Source organism: Thalassophryne amazonica, chromosome 7 (assembly GCF_902500255.1).
Source record: "Thalassophryne amazonica chromosome 7, fThaAma1.1, whole genome shotgun sequence".
Classification (NCBI taxonomy): domain Eukaryota; kingdom Metazoa; phylum Chordata; class Actinopteri; order Batrachoidiformes; family Batrachoididae; genus Thalassophryne; species Thalassophryne amazonica.
This window is the reverse complement of record NC_047109.1, coordinates 25,438,117-25,458,325: the sequence shown is the minus strand read 5'-3', so window position 1 is coordinate 25,458,325 and position 20,209 is coordinate 25,438,117. Positions and strand designations below refer to the sequence as shown.

Genomic DNA, 20,209 nt, shown 5'->3' with positions numbered 1-20,209 from the left:
GGTCTTTTTCCTCTTTTGTCCGGAGGACACGACGCCCATGATTTCCAAAAACAATTTGAAATGTGGACTCATCAGACCACAGCACACTTTTCCACTTTGCGTCTGTCCATTTCAAATGAGCTCGGGCCCAGAGAAGGCGGCGGCGTTTCTGGATGTTGTTGATGTATGCCTTTCGCTTTGCATGGTGGAGTTTTAACTTGCACTTGTAGATATAATGACAAACTGTGTTAACTTACAATGGTTTTCTGAAGTGTTCCTGAGCCCACACGGTAAGATCCTTTACACAATGATGTCGGTTTTTAATGCAGTGCCACCTGAGGGATCGAAGGTCATGGGCATTCAATGTTGGTTTTCTGCCTTGCCGCTTATGTGTAGAAAGTTCTCCAGATTCTCTGAATCTTCTGATCATATTATGGACTGCAGATGATGGAATCCCTAAATTCCTTGCAACTGAACGTTGAGAAACATTGTTCTTAAACTGCTGGACTATTTTTTCATGCAGTTGTTCACAAAGTGGTGATCCTCGCCCCATCTTTGCTTGCTTGCTTCAGGCTGAGCTTTTTGGGGATGCTCCTTTTATACCCAATCATGACACTCACAATTAGTGTCCTCAGTTCCAAAATGCTTATTTAGTGAGTATATAGTGTATTTGTGCAATTGTTTCAAATGAATACCAACGGGGCACATTTAGGCACATGCACATTCAAATAAGTTTTTTGTTAATGTCTTTTTTTGTTTTTGCTTGCTCAAGGAACTAAAGCTGGAGAGCTTCTTAACAGGTGCCTCGATTGTCTCCCTGTGTTCAGTATTTGTCAATAAATGCGTGCATAAATTATGGATGTCACACACTCTCAGCCGCAGTGCACATCATTTTGTTTTACTTCAGTGTGTGTGCGCTGCTCTGAGCTCACAGCATTTACGGCCTCACACACACGCTCTTACTAACGTTATTTCTGTTTCATGTTTATTCCATTTGACAGGGTACCAAATAAACTATCCCTGCATGTCTCCACGTCATTTCCAGTCATCTGCAGCTCAGACTCGATATAATTTCTTTTCTGTGTTCATGTGGAATGAATGATTGCACAGAGGGTAATCCCATGCCCCAGGGCCTAATTACATGAATTTCTATATTTAAATAGGGGCATGAAGAGGGAATAGTTTGGTATGTCTGCATGTGCACTCAATTCCACGTTCAGTGGGATGTACAAATGGAACATACTTGGATCCGCGTATGCACACTTTGACACATCTGGATATTTTTGTGGGTACGATAGTTTCTGGTTTTTAGCGTACACCATATTTCAGACGTTAGTCTTTATACATGAGACGTTAGTCTTTATCAATGATTCATGGACCTATTAATAATCAATGTCAGCTTGCATACCAGTGACAGACTGATGACAACACTATTTTCTACACAGTTTTACAGACAGACCTGATGGAGATAAACACTGCTTACACAGATCTGGCTACTTTTACAGAAAAAACATCTGCTTGGAAACTGCAGAGACCTGAAATCCCCAATGCCGGACAGCACGCAAAGCGCTTCATGGCAATCAGTGGAAGCAGGAAATAGAGAAACTGTGAAGGACGGACACATTACAGAAGAAGAGAAAAATACAGAAGGAGAGCTGGATCTTCACCTAAATTTAATAAACAATTATGTGCTGGAAAATCCATTTCTCAACAAACAAACAAACAAACAAACAAATAAACACCCCCCAAAACAAAACAAAAAACAAACACCCCCCCCCCCCCAAAAAAAAACAAACAAACAAAAAACCTCATTTGAAATCAATCCACTATCTTTTATGTTATCCTGTTCACAGACAGATGGATGGACGTTGGAACACACAGATGGGGTGACCCCAAAACCTTGCATTAGAGATGTGAAGAGGTTGCAAACTTCTTTCAAGAGATGAAATCAATAAAATAATCTCTGCATCATCTTGTTAGACTCCAAGTCTCAGAATAATACAGTAAATGGAGGAGCACCAGGATGCCTAAAGATGCCCTTCTGCAAGGAATCAACATTATCATATCCTTTTGGCCAGTGACCTCATGACTCCATAAGCTCATTGCCTCAAAGACTGAGCTCTAAAAGACATGAATGTCACTTCCAAGAAAACACAACATGCAGACAGTGGTCACAGCTCTGTCCAGAATCTTAGTCTTGATCCAGGGTATTCTAAAACCCAAACACTCTTATACTAGCCTTTCACGTGTTGCAACCAGGACACTGACTGATTCTGCAAAGAGGAAAGCATCAGCTGCAAACTGAAGGTCAGTGAACCTTTCCTCACCGACACAGACCGCCGTGTCACTGGACTTCATAATGTTTCTCAACAATCGCTCCTCAACAACCAAAACTAATCTCAATCACCACTGACTGGTTATCAGCACTGAAGTTTTGCCAATGTGCTCTGATCACAACACGATGGCGTGTGTTGGTGAGTGAGTACCGGTGTGCGGAGGGTGTCGTTCAGGTAAGATGAGGTTCTGAAAGTTGATGATGCAGACGGCCTCGGCCCCGAGCCAGCGGTCGGACACGACCTTGATGTAGTACTGTGAGGGCAGCGGCTCAAAGATAGGGATAGTGAAAACAATGTTTTGAGGCTCTCCTGTCACCACCTGAAAGAACACAGGATCACATGTTGATCATCTTCTGAGAACAGTCCTCATGTCAATGCAGGTGTGGCACGGATCAAGAATCCCGAGCGTTGTAGTGACACCGGTGTACTGTCAACACACAAACCTGTTTCTTCTGCAGGATGAAGTACTCAGAGTGGTAGATGTGATCATTAATGGGATCCTCCACCCATAACCACCAGGGCTCACCCACTGACCCGTGGACCTGAACCATGAATAAAGGCACAGAACAGTTCACCCAAACTTTATAATCTCGGCCAGAGTTCAGAGAAAATGAAAGAATACAAATATGTTGCAGACCATTTACAGCATATTTCATGTTTTCTGTTAAAAACAAAGAACAAATTATGGATAAATCACCTCATCAACAAATAAAAAATTTAAATCACATTGTCAAATGGTTAAGGCATCTGTACACTGCCACAGTCTGACTGGTGGCTGAGGAGCTCTAGCAGAGCACTGGGGTCCCACACTGTTAAATCATTTACCATGACCAAAATCGAGAGCTATGCACAGTTGTGCTCATACGTTTACATACTGTGGCAGATTTTTTGATTAGATTTTTTTTTTTTTGTCATTTTTCTGAGAATATGAATGATAACACACACACACACACACACACACACACACACACACACACACACACACACACACACACACACACACACACACACACACACACACACACACACACACACACACACACACACACACACACACACACACACACAAAAAACTTTTTTTCACTCATGGTTAGTGGTTGTCTGAGGTCATTTATTGTCAAACAGCTTTCTTTACTCCTTTAAAATCATAATGACAACAGAAACTAACCAAATGACCCTGATCAAAAGTTACATACTGTGGTGATTTTAGGTCTGATAACATACACACAAGCTGACACAAACAGGTTTGAATGGCTACTAAAGGTAACCATTGTCATCTTTGATCTGTTTGCTTGCAATCAGTGTGTGTACAAAAGGTCAGTGAGTTTCTGGGCTCCTGTCAGATGATATGGGTTTTTCAGGGTTGATACCGATTAGTAGTCAAGGAGGTTGATAACCGACATTTGGAGCCAATATTCATTTGCAGTAAAAGTGAAAATATTGGCGTCAAAATTTGGAATTATACAAACTCCAACACTTAACTTAGTTTAAATGCCTTTAAGCGTATGTTCATTAAACAGCTTTTCAAATTTGAAAAGCTGAAAACTTTTGTTGAAACTACAACTACAAGTGCAGGGAGTTTCCAGTCTCAGCAGCGTGTCTTATAAAGTTAACTAAAAATTTAAATAAATAAGTAGCTTCCTGACATTTTATAATGTAAATAAAACAAAGTTACTAAAATTTGCACAAAAATATGAGTCTCAACTCAATTAGTAGTCCCAACTGAGCAGCACCAGATTGTGGTGCAAAAAGCAGAGTTCAGCAGAGAGACCACGCTACTAAAATAAAAGCGGTCTCACTCTCTCTGCATCTGGATACAAAGAAAGTGATCCACCAAGAAAAAAAAAAAAAAAAAATGTTAAATGACACTGTTTTTGAGCCGCACCACACCATGCAGTAGAGAACAGAGCGCACTTCCACAAAGGCAGAAAATAGCACTGAAACTGGTGCAGCATGGCACACGCGACTGTGTGCACACATTAAAATGTGAACACATGCAAGTATGAACGAACACTGTTAAAGGCTGAGTACGCGCGTATTTCGGGCGTATTCAAATGAAACACAACGCCGCAATGAGCAGCTCTATGAATACACCACTGGCTTTAGAGATTGTGCTCATGAAGTATTTTGGACCTGTTGGTGCAGTATGACAGTAATAATAAAGAGCTGAAACTTGAGATTGATTTTTCAGTTTTAGTATGTTTGACAAAATCCCAATTTTCTTGTTTACCATATAATAAAACAGTTATAGACTTTTCGGTGTACCAAGGCCTCGGTGAACCCCATCCTGACCAGATCCGCATAATCACGGGTACACCTCATCAAAAGTCTACAATTGTATATAATAAATAATAAAACATAAGAAAGATAAGACATCACAGGAGAAGATTGTAGTACCTTTATATATATATATATATATATATATATATATAGACACACACACACACACAGACTGGGTATAGACACACACACCAGCTCCAGTGGCTGTGACTGGAGAAACTGTTCCTTCAAGCTTTGCCTCAAGTTTCACCAGTCAGAGATTAACGATGAAATGTACAATCATGGGAATGCCCAAAAATGCCTGAATGTATGACAATGAGAGAATATGTTCTTGGTTCCCTCAGGCCCATGAAGCAGACAAGTGATGTGTCAGTGCATGTGTCGCAGTGACAGAGCCGGATCAGTGCTAAGCCAGCCAGCCCTCCATTTCTGTTCAACCATGACTGGAGCAGGCATTGCTAATCGGACATAAACATTCATCTTCATATTCAGGCCCTGTCACAATGAGTTTCCTATTCTGCTCATATTCCATGACAAACTCCACAGCAAGCTTCCCATGATCCCTCTGGCCTCTCAGGCCATCAAAGTGGTACATGTTGGCAGCACGCGGTGACAGTGAGGCTCGGCTCTTAAGGACAAGAGTAGATTTCATGGTTATAAGTATAACAGGGTCTGTCCTATAAAAAGGTGACTGTGGTTTCAGTAGCTGTAACTTTTTTCCACACGCACCACCTACGCGGGAGGTCTGAGGATGATGGTGGTGGTTGGGGGGGAGCAGATTATGGCTGTACATGGAGGTTAGACAGCAAACAGACAATGGATAATCACATTCAACACTAAATGAAAATTCAATGTTAGTTTTCTTGATGGGCGACTCAGTCTGCAGTCTGTTCGACCGTGTGTCCTGGACAGGGATTGGTTTGGTGGAAGTTGTGTTAGTCAGCATTATGTTGTCCAACAAAACCTGATGACGGGGCATTACGTTCATGAGATACTTTCTGCAGTGGCTCTCTATCTGTTGGTGCAAGGTGAACCAATAGACTGGAGTCTGAGGATGACACTGTTCGGACACACAGACAAGGTGACCCAGAATTGATCTCAACACAACATTTCAGATGTGTTTCAGCAGCCCTTGATAACACCCATGTGACCAATGTCTGTGACAGAAGTCAAATCTTCCACATTATGTATGTGACCTCTCAAACGTCACATCAACACCTCGGTTGTTCTGGGGGGCACCAGATTTCTTTGGGAGGGAGGGGGGGCGTGAGGGATAGGTATCATGAACCGGTTCAATTTGAGAATAATTAAGAAATGATTCCATCCACTAACACTCACCGCGGTATTGTATCACTTCCTGTTCCGGAGCACAGCAGTGTTTTGCTGTATCTGTTAGCTGTTTAATCTGCGCAGTTAGATTGATCTAGTTAACTAGATAACGATTTATTTCACAGTGTAATTTTCACATGCCTTAACTAAAGCACTCCCTCTGCTGAATCACCTCTAAATTATTTACACATTATTCACTTTGTGTGTTTTTAGGAATCCGCTAGCTTAGCGCAACTACTAGCTCTTACCCGGTTTAGCATGGCGGCTTCTCCTGTCTCTCCCGCACTTTTCTGCTCTGGGTGTGAAATGTTTAGTTATTCCTCGGCCTCCTTTAGCAGTAATGGTACTTGTAATAAGTGTAGCTTATTCGTAGCTTTGGAGGCCAGGCTGGGCGAATTGGAGACTCGGCTCCGCACCTTGGAAAATCCTACAGCTAGCCAGGCCCCTGTAGTCGGTGCGGACCAAGGTAGCTTAGCCGCCATTAGTTCCCCTCCAGCGGATCCCGAGCAGCCGGGAAAGCAGGCCGACTGGGTGACTGTGAGGAGGAAGCGTAGTCCTAAACAGAAGCCCCGTGTACACCGCCAACCCGTTCACTTTTCTAACCATTTTTCCCCACTCGGCGACACACCCACTGAGGAACAAACTCTGGTTATTGGCGACTCTGTTTTGAGAAATGTGAAGTTAGCGACACCAGCAACCATAGTCAATTGTCTTCCGGGGGCCAGAGCAGGCGACATTGAAGGAAATTTGAAACTGCTGGCTAAGGCTAAGCGTAAATTTGGTAAGATTGTAATTCACGTCGGCAGTAATGACACCCGGTTACGCCAATCGGAGGTCACTAAAATTAACACTGAATCGGTGTGTAACTTTGCAAAAACAATGTCGGACTCTGTAGTTTTCTCTGGGCCCCTCCCCAATCGGACCAGGAGTGACATGTTTAGCCGCATGTTCTCCCTGAATTGCTGGCTGTCTGAGTGGTGTCCAAAAAATGAAGTGGGCTTCATAGATAATTGGCAAAGCTTCTGGGGAAAACCTGGTCTTGTTAGGAGAGACGGCATCCATCCCATTTTGGATGGAGCAGCTCTCATTTCTAGAAATCTGGCTAATTTTATTAAATCCTCTAAACCGTGACTATCCAGGGTTGGGACCAGGAAGCAGAGTTGTAGTCTTACACACCTCTCTGCAGCTTCTCTCCCCCTGCCATCCCCTCATTACCCCATCCCCGTAGAGACGGTGCCTGCTCCCAGACCACCAATAACCAGCAAAAATCTATTTAAGCATAAAAATTCAAAAAGAAAAAATGATATAGCACCTTCAACTGCACCACAGACTAAAACAGTTAAATGTGGTCTATTAAACATTAGATCTCTCTCTTCTAAGTCCCTGTTAGTAAATGATATAATAATTGATCAACATATTGATTTATTCTGCCTTACAGAAACCTGGTTACAGCAGGATGAATATGTTAGTTTAAATGAGTCAACACCCCCGAGTCACACTAACTGCCAGAACACTCGTAGCACGGGCCGAGGCGGAGGATTAGCAGCAATCTTCCACTCCAGCTTATTAATTAATCAAAAACCCAGACAGAGCTTTAATTCATTTGAAAGCTTGACTCTTAGTCTTGTCCATCCAAATTGGAAGTCCCAAAAACCAGTTTTATTTGTTGTTATCTATCATCCTCCTGGTCGTTACTGTGAGTTTCTCTGTGAATTTTCGGACCTTTTGTCTGACTTAGTGCTTAGCTCAGATAAGATAATTATAGTGGGCGATTTTAACATCCACACAGATGCTGAGAATGACAGCCTCAACACTGCATTTAATCTATTGTTAGACTCGATTGGCTTTGCTCAAAATGTAAATGAGTCCACCCACCACTTTAATCATACCTTAGATCTTGTTCTGACTTATGGTATGGAAATTGAAGACTTAACAGTATTCCCTGAAAACCCCCTTCTGTCTGATCATTTCTTAATAACATTTACTCTGATGGACTACCCAGCAGTGGGGAATAAGTTTCATTACAGTAGAAGTCTTTCAGAAAGCGCTGTAACTAGGTTTAAGGATATGATTCCTTCTTTATGTGCTAGTAGCTACCTAAACTCTGTGAGTGAGATAGATTATCTCGTCAATAGTTTTATATCCTCATTGAGGACAACTTTGGATGCTGTAGCTCCTCTGAAAAAGAGAGCCTTAAATCAGAAGTGCCTGACTCCGTGGTATAACTCACAAACTCGCAGCTTAAAGCAGATAACCCTTAAGTTGGAGAAGAAATGGCGACTCACTAATTTAGAAGCTCTTCACTTAGCCTGGAAAAAGAGTCTGTTGCTCTATAAAAAAGCCCTCCGTAAAGCTAGGACATCTTACTACTCATCACTAATTGAAGAAAATAAGAACAACCCCAGGTTTCTTAGCAGCACTGTAGCCAGGCTGACAAAGAGTCAGAGCTCTATTGAGCCAAGTATTCCTTTAACTTTAACTAGTAATGACTTCATGACTTTCTTTGCTAATAAAATTTTAACTATTAGAGAAAAAATTACTCATAACCATCCCAAAGACATATCGTTCTCTTTGGCTGCTTTCAGTGATGCCGGTATTTGGTTAGACTCTTTCTCTCCGATTGTTCTGTCTGAGTTATTTTCATTAGTTACTTCCTCCAAACCATCAACATGTCTATTAGACCCGATTCCTACCAGGCTGCTCAAGGAAGCCCTACCATTAATTAATGCTTCGATCTAAAATATGATAAATCTATCTTTATTAGTTGGCTATGTACCACAGGCTTTTAAGGTGGCAGTAATTAAACCATTACTTAAAAAGCCATCACTTGACCCAGCTAAAATTTTATTACAGAGATTAGAGCATGCCGTAGGTATTAAAGGCACTGCGCTGCGGTGGTTTGAATCATATTTATCTAATAGATTACAATTTGTTCATGTAAATGGGGAATCTTCTTCACAGACTAAGGTTAATTATGGAGTTCCACAAGGTTCTGTGCTAGGACCAATTTTATTCACTTTATACATGCTTCCCTTAGGCAGTATTATTAGACAGCATTGCTTAAATTTTCATTGTTACGCAGATGATACCCAGCTTTATCTATCCATGAAGCCAGAGGACACACACCAATTAGCTAAACTGCAGGATTGTCTTACAGACATAAAGACATGGATGACCTCTAATTTCCTGCTTTTAAACTCAGATAAAAGTGAAGTTATTGTACTTGGCCCCACAAATCTTAGAAACATGGTGTCTATCCAGATCCTTACTCTGGATGGCATTACCCTGACCTCTAGTAATACTGTGAGAAATCTTGGAGTCATTTTTGATCAGGATATGTCATTCAATGCGCATATTAAACAAATATGTAGGACTGCTTTTTTGCATTTGCGCAATATCTCTAAAATTAGAAAGGTCTTGTCTCAGAGTGATGCTGAAAAACTAATTCATGCATTTATTTCCTCTAGGCTGGACTACTGTAATTCATTATTATCAGGTTGTCCTAAAAGTTCCCCGAAAAGCCTTCAGTTAATTCAAAATGCTGCAGCTAGAGTACTGACAGGGACTAGAAGGAGAGAGCATATTTCACCCATATTGGCTTCTCTTCATTGGCTTCCTGTTAATTCTAGAACAGAATTTAAAATTCTTCTTCTTACTTATAAGGTTTTGAATAATCAGGTCCCATCTTATCTTAGGGACCTCATATTACCATATCACCCCAATAGAGCGCTTCGCTCTCAGACTGCAGGCTTACTTGTAGTTCCTAGGGTTTGTAAGAGTAGAATGGAAGGCAGAGCCTTCAGCTTTCAGGCTCCTCTCCTCTGGAACCAGCTCCCAATTCGGGTCAGGGAGACAGACACCCTCTCTACTTTTAAGATTAGGCTTAAAACTTTCCTTTTTGCTAAAGCTTATAGTTAGGGCTGGATCAGGTGACCTTGAACCATCCCTTAGTTATGCTGCTATAGACTTAGACTACTGGGGGGTTCCCATGATGCACTGAGTGTTTATTTCTCTTTTTGCTCTGTATGCACCACTCTGCATTTAATCATTAGTGATTGATCTCTGCTCCCCTCCACAGCATGTCTTTTTCCTGGTTCTCTCCCTCAGCCCCAACCAGTCCCAGCAGAAGACTGCCCCTTCCTGAGCCTGGTTCTGCTGGAGGTTTCTTCCTGTTAAAAGGGAGTTTTTCCTTTTCCACTGTCAGCAAGTGCTTGCTCACAGGGGGTCGTTTTGACCGTTGGGGTTTTTCTGTAATTATTGTATGGCTTTGCCTTACAATATAAACCGCCTTGGGGCAACTGTTTGTTGTGATTTGGTGCTATATAAATAAAATTGATTTGATTTGATTAACATCAAAGTCGTTAAGCAATAAGGCAATAAAGCTATTGCCTTATTGCTTAACGACTCCCTTATCGGTCCTTCAGAGCGGGTGTTGTTTTTGAGGGTGTTTCGTTGGGAAAAATGACCATTTCTTTACAATGATTACAGACCTGCTTCTGTAACGGCTCCTTTGAAGCTTGAGACAACGAAGCAGTGCTCCGATCTGTTGTTTCATTGGTTCATTGCTTTGCTGCTTTTCAGAAGCGACAAGTCCACTTCTTAACCCCTCTCAAAACCATTTAAAAATGTAAATTGTGAGTCACTTTTGTGCGGGTTAAAGTCACTAACTGGGACTCTTTTCTTGTTACAGGCAAGAAACGAGAATCGTTTTCTGTTCTGTTTGCCAAGCTCCGAACACTGCGCCGCTCTCTGCCGAGACAGAGTCCGGTCAGAATTAATAGCTTCAAAGCGAATCACTGTTTAAATCAAATGACACCTCTTTCCAAATGCTGCAACACAGACAACCGACTAAAATGTTTTTTTTCCTCCCAAAATGAGACGCCCTGCGTTCTTTATGAATTACATTGATGTTGACTTGCAGCACAGCCGCCTGTAAGAGCTCAGCTCAGAGGTATGGAGTGACTTTCATGCCATTAATGTCTGACCGCTTGGAGGAAGCATTTGAGAGAAAGCTCTCTAAGTATGTAGGGCTGGTCAGCAACTGTCAGCAGGCTGGAAGGAGAGCGAGATGCATCCCAGTGGAGGTCGGATGCAGAGGTTTCGCCACCCATTCCTTTGTCAGAGCCTTAACCAGTTTAGGCATCGAAGGAGAGTAAAAGAGGAGAGCCATCCGCAATACCATCGAAGCAGCAGAGAGGGCCTCAAGATGGCTGTGGCTCAAGAGAGGAGAACCATGGAGTCCTGGTAGCTAGTTAGCCATCTGGACACAAGCTGGGGTCTGATCAACCCCGGCTGGGTTACCTGGTGAAGGGTGTATGATGTTGAAAGGCCCGAAACACTCAATGATTCCAGGAACATCACTGATGATGTGTCCAGCAGCATCAGTAGATGTATTTACATAGTAAAAGGAAATGTTTTTGACAAAAACTACAGATTTTGTTTATTTTTATTTATGTCCAGAGATGAAGAATCCAGTGAACAATTTCATATTTATTTACTTTAAGACTCAGTAAAATGTTACTGACATAGAAAACCTGTAAAGCCTACTTTTAGTATACAGAAAATTCACAGGAGGTATTGATAAGGGAATCAATAAGGAAACAGATTGATAAGTGGAATAGATAATGGCATCGATATTGATAAAATCTTATCAAAACCCATCCCTGTTTGAATTAATATTATTTATGTTAAAATGTGTTAGTAATGCCAAAGACGATTAAAACCACACAGCGATGTTTACATGTTTAAAAAGCAATGTTTAAAATATGACAAAAGATAAAAATGGAATAGAAAGTTTAAAGAACTTTCTATTCTATTTTATCTTTAGATAAAATCTTAATCATCCCTTATTATTTATGTTAAAATGTGTTAGTTATGCCAAAGACATTTATAACACACACAGAGATGTTTAAATGTTTAAACATCTCTGGTGTACTTGCTTGAGACACGCTTTGTCCCCTGTTTACAATGGGGTACTCAGATCAAAGCAATTTCAGTCTTTTATTCATGGTAATGAGTCATTCACACCATCAGGAGAGGCATCAGTACCATCGTTAGGACGGACAGCTACCCTGTCATTAGGAGGGTGCTAACTAGAGCACAATAGGTGCTAATTCAAGCAATTGTTTAGTCACTAGCCAATAGCAGTCTGCCTCTCGGTAGGAGGCGTCTGGTTAGATTTAAAACTCCAGCTTTTGTGGCTTCTATTTGTTCTTCTCGACAAGGGTCAGAAGTCAGAAGAGACAGAAGTCAGACTACCAGAGCAAGAATTTCAGATGAGGAAGCTTCTGCGATTTGAAGCGAAAAGTCCTTGCGTCAAGCAACCCTGTCCAGTCGAAGATTCAAGCTTCTCTACTTTCCAAAATGTAATACATTATAGATTACGAGTTACTGTTGTTTCACAGTAATTAGTTACATCAGAATATTGTTTTTTTCTGAATTGTGATGCATTGCATGTATTACTTTTACCAAAATAACTGCTGAAATAAGACTTTGCATGTAGTTTACTGCAGGTCATTATAACATCCAGTGGAGGGACATATGTAGCATAATGACTGTAGGACCTTAAAACTACTAACAACAATATAATAAATAGAATGACCGCAGTGAAGGCTCAATGCACAATACACGTAATAATCACAGCCAGAATCCCAAAGGATCAAAGTCTGGTAAAATTATGATAGAGATGGTGTGAACATTTAAAGTCATGAGAACATGTGATTGCACAAAGTCTGCAGGCTAGCTGTGGAGTTTCAGCCAGCTCTGCTGCACATGCTCGATTTAGTGGGCCTTTGCCATTTTCTGACCTGACAGGAGTTTGAACCAAGGATTCTCTGGTCTCGACCCACTGCTTAATCACTAAACTATCACAAGAAGGAGAAATAACCACACAAAAGCCATATTTTTACGTATATTCTCAATAAAATGATCAAAATGACAGGCACAGTTCTCCACAACAGCTAGCAGCTGCAGCCAGCAGCCTCTGAGCAAGTGATGCTCTGAACACAGCTCTCGACATAAACTGTCTCCCAATTCAGCCACAACTGTAATAAACTGTCTCCCAATTCAGCCACAACTGTAATTATGCTTAATGGTATTACTTAAAATGTCTTAAACTAGAAAGTTAGAAAAAACATATCACCTGTACACTTTTCATGGAGGGAGAAACTAGCCTTTGAGACCCAATCTGTTTTTTTTTTTGTACCAGGTTGAAAACATGTTTATTTCTGCTCTAAAGTTGGACATTTTTACATGGGCTTGCTCACTTCTGCAGCCAGCCTCAAGCAGCCAGTCAAGGAACTGTAACTTTTTGTATTTCTGGGTATGCTTTATTTGAGACTGCTGAAGCTCACCCCTTGTTTGAGTCGTGGTATTATGATTTAGAGGAAATGGATGGTGAGCATAAAACAACCAAATATCATGCAAAATAGGAATGATACGCAGTGCTTGGCAGCGGATGCACGGTGCACTGTGTCATCCCATAAACTGCATTTTCCATATCCATCAGAACAGAGTAAGGAGAAGCAGGACTGAAATCCAACATCACTGTGAGCCCCTTACCTGGTCATTCCAGCGAAAATCAGGTGTGATGATGAGACGAACTCTGAGGACAGTGCGTGTGATTGGCTGGATGCTGGCCTCCATTAAGATTGAAGGGAGCTGGTGCACACACTGTTTGACCGTCAACCCAACATTGACATGGCGCAGAATGTGACCTAAGAACATGAACATGTCATAATTCTGATGGTATGTGATACAGGTTATCTTTCTATTTGCGTGGAGTTCTGGTTAAATTTTAACGTGGTCTAAAATAATGTTAACAGTTCGATTATTTTCCACAGATTGTTTCATTCAAGTTCTTTTACCAATCTCATCCTTTCTCATTTCCTTCAGTCTGTCCACAGTGAGCTTTTTCTCCTCCAAGCGGTTCAGTATGATGTGGTTTAGCACAGGGAACTGACGTAGAGGGTGAGCAAAGCCCCACAGCCGCTTGTCAATCACTTTGCAGAGGGTGAGGAGCCGGTAGGTCATGGCCGGCCACCGTTTCCTGAGAGCAATCTCAAATAAAGCCCTGACGATCCGAGCAGCATTCTGTAAAAATTTAAAATTAAAAAATTAAAAAAAGAATTTTAGATGGAATATCTTCAAAACGACATCTTGAAGAATAAGTGATGAAATGCATAAAATCAGTGGATTTTAACGACATTACAACACAGATCCTGATTATTTAATGTTTTACAGTTAAAGCCATACTTTTCATTTTAAAGTAAGTAAGTTAAAAAAACAAAACAAAAACATTTGTCCAGAGGTCAGCGGCCGATTTAAGCAGATGTGCGATACATTGTGCAGTACAGTGTGAATGAATCATGTGCGATCACGAGGAGCAGTGTCTGGGATCAGATGTGCACAGTCTAGGATCAGACTGCAGGTTGACCACAACTGTGCGCTGATAGATTGCTCATGTCAGTGCTGCAGCAGAGGTCAGGAGGCAGAGCTGCTTGCTGACAGATTGCTCAAGTCTGGCCATGCTGTGATGGATTTGGTCAGGTGTTTAAGTTATCTGGTGCAGTCTGAAAGTACTCTGGTTGTGCTCTGTTAGCTGGGTGAGCCTAGTCTGGTTCACACTGATGAACACAGATGCACCAAACACGTCTCCGGCTACACACAGCCATCTGCTACTTCAATCAAGCCGCTGCTGTAGAAACTATGGCTTGCTAAGATTTTAAAAAGGTAAAACTACTGCCAATATCTGTATTTACAAAACAGGGAGAATGACTACAAATGTTACCACAGTACTTCTAATTTCTCCAAGATCAATCAACTCACACCTACAAACCGCTTTATTGCAGCATTAATGATGTATAGTAACTGTATCATGACTACAACTACCTTTGTTTAAAATAATAACATCTGCTTTTATACAACCCCAATTCCAGTGAAGTGGGGTATTGTGTAAAATGTAAATAAAAACAGAATACAATGATTTGCAAATCCTCTTCAACCTATATTCAATTGAATACACCACAAAGACAAGATATTTAATGTTCAAACTGATAAACTTTATTGTTTTTGTGCAAATATTTACTCATTTTGAAATGGATGCCTGCAATGTGTTTCAAAAAAGTTGGGACAGTCGTATGTTTACCACTGTGTTATGTCATCTTTCCTTCTAACACTCAATAAGTGTTTGGGAACTGAGGACACTAATGATTGGGTATAAAAGGAGCATCCCCAAAAGGCTCAGCCGTTCACAAGCAAAGATGGGGTGAGGATCACCACTTTGTGTACAACTGCATGAAAAAATAGTCCAACAGTTTAAGAACAATGTTTCTCAATGTTCAATTGCAAGAGGGATTCCATCATCTACAGTCCATAACATAATCAGAAGATTCAGAAAAACTGGAGAACTTTCTACACATAAGCGGCAAGGCCGAAAACCAACATTGAATGCCCATGACCTTCGATCCCTCAGGTGGCACTGCATTAAAAATTGACATCATTGTGTAGATCCTACTACATGGGCTCAGGAACACTTCAGAAAACCAAGAAAAAAAAAAAAACATCCAGATTGTTACCAGCGCAAAGTTCAAAAGCCAGCATCTGTGATGGTATGGGGGTGTGTTAGTGCACTAACACATCTGTGATGGCACCATCAATGCTGAAAAGTACATCCAGGTTTTGGAGCAACACATGCTACAATCCAAGCAACGTCTTTTTCAGGGACATCGCTGCTTATTTCAGCAAGACAATGCCAAGCCACATTCTGTACGTATTACAACAGCGTGGCTTCGTAGTAAAACAGTGCAGGTACTAGACTGGCCTGCCTGTAGTCCAGACCTGTCACCCATTGAAAATGTGTGGCGCATTATGAAGCACAAAATACGACAATGGAGTCACTGGACTATTGAACAAATGAAGTCGTACATCAAGCAAGAATGGGAAAGAATTCAACCTATAAAGCTTCAACAATTAGTGTCCTCAGTTCCCAAACGCTTATTGAGTGTTGTTAGAAGTAAAAGGTGATGTAACACAGTGGTAAACATACCACTGTCCCAGCTTTTTTGAAATGTGTTGCAGGCATCCATTTCAAAATGAGCAAATATTTGCACAAAAATAATAAAGTTTATCAGTTTGACCATTAAATATCTTGTCGTTGTGGTGTATTCAATTGAATATAGGTTGAAGAGGATTTGCAAATCATTGTATTCTGTTTTTATTTACATTTTACAACATGCCAACTTCAATGGAATTGGGGTTGTGTACAGGTAATCTTTGTTTTAACGAGTTTTAAAAACCGGCACACAGCTGAGGTTAACAGATGAAGAAGTACTTAAGATTTTTCAGTTTGTAAAGAAGCTGTTAAGAAGATACTGAGTTGAACAATTTCTTTTAAGATTTTTCTAGTGTGCGTGTGTGCATGCATGCATGTAGATGGGAGGAGAAGCGAGTCCCTGGGGTACCCATATTAGTAATGGAATAAATGTGGTGTTGTGGCCTGTTTTCATGTCTGTGGTATTTGTCCCTCACCTGGGCCACATAAGACAGATCTGAGATGAGGGAGAAGCTGTCCACCTCGCCTCGACCGATGTACGTCTGCAGCAGAATGTTAACCTTGCCGTAGCCATTCTCTACCCCGCCTGCAGCCGGCAGCTCGCAGTAGTTACACAGCAACTGCTCCAGCTCTTCCATCTCCTCCTCACGCACCTGCCAGCACACATCACCTTCATGACACGGTCACGTCTTCACAGTCCAATACAATTTTTGGACTACATTTAAAACAATACAAGTCAAAACTGTTCAGTCTGTTGACAGGAAACATTGCTAACTACAGTTTTATCAGTAGAATTAGAAATGTGAATGTATATTAATTATATAAAAACATTTTTAAAATGTTGAAACATCACAGAATCATCACACTGTGGTGAGTTTAAATTGCCTCACAGATTTTTTGCTTCCTCCACACAACCATGTCAGAATTATTCATGACAGAGTTGATTACACAGTTCATTTGTGGGTTTTGGGAGCCTGGGCTCCCTTGGAGCAGTCGGGTCCCCCAGGGTCCCTCCCAGCTGCCCTGCCTTTTATTTCCATATCAGGCACGTCAGACTTGGGATGCAGGTGGGACCGAGGGGTTGCCAGGTCAGGATACCTGTTCCCCCACCTGCATCACAGCTAAAATTGCAACATCTTAAATACAGTCCATACACATCTGAAATTTGCACTCACACACCATTCTTCAAGGGGTAATCTAGAGTTGGGAGTGGGGGGGGGGAAAGGGAGAACTAGAGCGGTGGTCTGCTGTTCATGGCCCCACACCTCCGTCTCATTATTGGCATGCCGGCAATACACTGATCCTGTGGTCAAAATATCCCATATGGATCAGTCTTTGTGAACTTAAGCCCCCCCCGGACCATCTCACATTTGCTTAATACTTTAACAAACTAATGTTATTATTCCAGTTAACACCACATAAAATTTCAGACATATCTTTATTGGTTTTTGAGATATTGGAGCTCCAATAATGGGGTGTTACACGGTTCAGTAAGTCATTACATTTGAACTATTCATGCTCGAAGCACAAAATTTTCAGGACCTGTTCTTAAGTACAAGATGTCTTGATCCACGGTTGCATATTTGTCACTTTGCGGCTTGCTAAAAACAGTAAAATAACTTTGGGCTTTGGACCAGTTTTGACCCACTGTATTTCCACACTGGAGCACAAAAGATCTTTCAAATTTTGATAATTTCTCATGTCATAGTGCTATTTTGGTGACCAAGTATTAATCTGAAAGAAATAAAATATATATTAAAAAAGAAACCAAAAAACAAACAAACAAAAGAATCTAGATATAAGGGTGAAATTTTGTATGGTGTTTACTGAGAATAATTTTATTTTGTGAAGGTATGGGAGAAAAGTCTGAGATGATCAGTTGGTGATCTCTGATTGCGGTCCTTGGCTGTCAGCTGGTATACCTCTCCCAGGAAATGGCTTGTGGTATGTGCATGGACTCTTGACAGGTGTTGTTGAGTTGGCCTGTTATTGTCCTGCATCCTCATGGGTGGGGATGTGGGATGCAGGGCTGTCATGGGTCCCCTCCAGTTAGTAAGGGCTGTGTCTCATGCGGATGGAGTCAGTGCCTGACTATGGCAGCTGGGTGCCTTTGGTGCAGGACTCTTGATGCCAAGTGGGTGAAGCCTCCAGGTGTTGCCCAAGGATGCTGTCCCATGTGAAACACTGGCCTCCTCTCTCTTTGGGGTTTGGGATCCTGTCTGGTGGTTGGACTCGGGCCCATGTATCTCAAACTCATGGTGCTACTCCTGTCTGCAGGGTGGTTGGGTGCACTCTCTCATGGGTAGCTGGTCTGGGGTTCTTGTGGTCATCTCTTGCCTCCTGGTTGTACACAGCACTGATCAATGATCCATGCTTGTCCTCTCCTGCAGAGACGGGGATGTTCTGTGCTCTATGGTGCTTCCTGTGGCTGTGGACTCCCTGTGCGGCTGTGACAGCAGTTTGGAAACTAGATGGCACTGATTCAACCATTCACATTATCTTTACAACTATTACACTCTGCACATTGATTTACAGACAAGGGGAAAAAGAGGAGTGAAGAATATACACCAGGGGACAATGTCATTATTGATCCAACGATGCTTAAGGATGAGTGATTTGAGAAGCGCAGACTAAATTTAAAAGAAAAACAAAATGGAGCAGAGCAGAAAAACACTAAACAAAATCAATGTATCCTGGTCCTAAATCTTCAAATAATAAGGAAAACAGATAAACCAGTGTCATTATAAATTTGAAGCAGTATATTAACAGTTAGCTGATGCAGGTTTCAGCTTCTAACTCACCTTGAGCTGTTCAAACTCCTCAGATTTGGATACAATACTGAGGATTTCAGCGTCATTTCTCTGAGAGTTGAAAAGCTCGTTGAATGTCTTCAAAGGAGAGCAGAGAAGCAGTTTAGGAAAGACACTGTCAATTTCAAAGGAACAACTCTGAACAGGATACATTAAGGTAAACTTATCTCAAAGTATAGGAAAGGCTACAAAAGGAAATATCCAGATTTGCTTGCTCACACAAAAATATCATCTTCATTTGGCATGACAGTATCACTTCAGAAACCCTCTGATCTTGCAGCCAGAAGTACAATGGGTATGCGACACCTCAGAAATGTTTTTGCTATATTTTTTTTTTTTTGTCGTGCAAGTGGTGACAGTACAGCAGTCAGAATATTTACGTAGGAATCCTTCAAATGGTGATCTTAGCACCAAATTTAGCACAAATACTCCTTCGACAATACTCTTTTGAAAAACTGACTGGCCTCTTGACTTTTCAATAGGCGGCCAGGTAGGGGTCAATTGAAGAGTTACACAGGGGTCAAAATAAAAAAAAGGTCCAATCATATTGAAAACAGTACCACATAATTTATCTGAACATAAAGATTCAAAATTGGTGTAGTTTGGACTATCCATGACTAATTATTATGGCTACGAGGTAAAACCAGCAAGAATGGTGACAAAGGTCAATTTTAGATTGTACAGGGGTCAAACATTATAGTTGTCTCAATTTTGGTAAAAAGTGATACAAATTATTGGTTGAGTTAATAGGGTTTTAAAAAGGAATAGTTTGCATCATGTGTCGTGCTTAGTTATCACGTTACGGGATAACATATGTCACATGTCGTAGAATCCAATGGATGTCAGCATTGTTTGACTTTTACTTTGTAGACCAAACATTCAACAGACAAAACTATTCCATTTATTAATCCTATTGACCCTGTACAAACTGAAATTGACCATTGTCACCATTCTTGCTGTTTTTACGCCACATACCTTTCTGGAATCTTTATGTTGAGACAAATAATGTTGTACAGTTTTCAATACGATTGGAGCCTTTTTAAATTGTGACCCCTGTGTAAATCTCCAATTGTCCCCTACCCGGCTTCCTACTGAAAATTCAAGTGGCCAGTTGTTTTTTTTCAAAACAGTAATGTCTAAGATGTACTTTGCCAAATTTGGTGTTTGCATCACCATTTAAAGGATTGTTTCAGTTATCTGCTGCACTCTGAACTTTAAATCAATTTCAAACCAAGAGCAGATACTTGTACCTCAATGGTGTTGTATTTAATATAGAAGTGGCTGGCAGTCCGGCCCAGGTCAGTGGAGGCAAAGTATCCGGTGCGCTCCTCGAAGCGAATCATCCTGGCTTTGTCCAGTTTCCTGCCTGCCTCAATCACCAGCTCCTTTCTGTACAGCTCCAAGGATGGGTCCATCTGAAAGGG

At 41.2% G+C, this 20,209-nt stretch overlaps 1 protein-coding gene across 1 annotated transcript in view; it reads right to left on the bottom strand.

Moving 5' to 3' along the window:
- Positions 1 to 20,209, bottom strand: part of ascc3 (activating signal cointegrator 1 complex subunit 3) — a 626,361-nt gene that overhangs the window by 157,154 nt on the left and 448,998 nt on the right. The window contains 7 exon segments of the mRNA XM_034173960.1: positions 2,466 to 2,634; positions 2,759 to 2,857; positions 13,485 to 13,639; positions 13,790 to 14,015; positions 16,452 to 16,628; positions 18,777 to 18,863; positions 20,036 to 20,200. Of these exon segments, the coding sequence (XP_034029851.1) occupies positions 2,466 to 2,634; positions 2,759 to 2,857; positions 13,485 to 13,639; positions 13,790 to 14,015; positions 16,452 to 16,628; positions 18,777 to 18,863; positions 20,036 to 20,200 (1,078 nt within the window).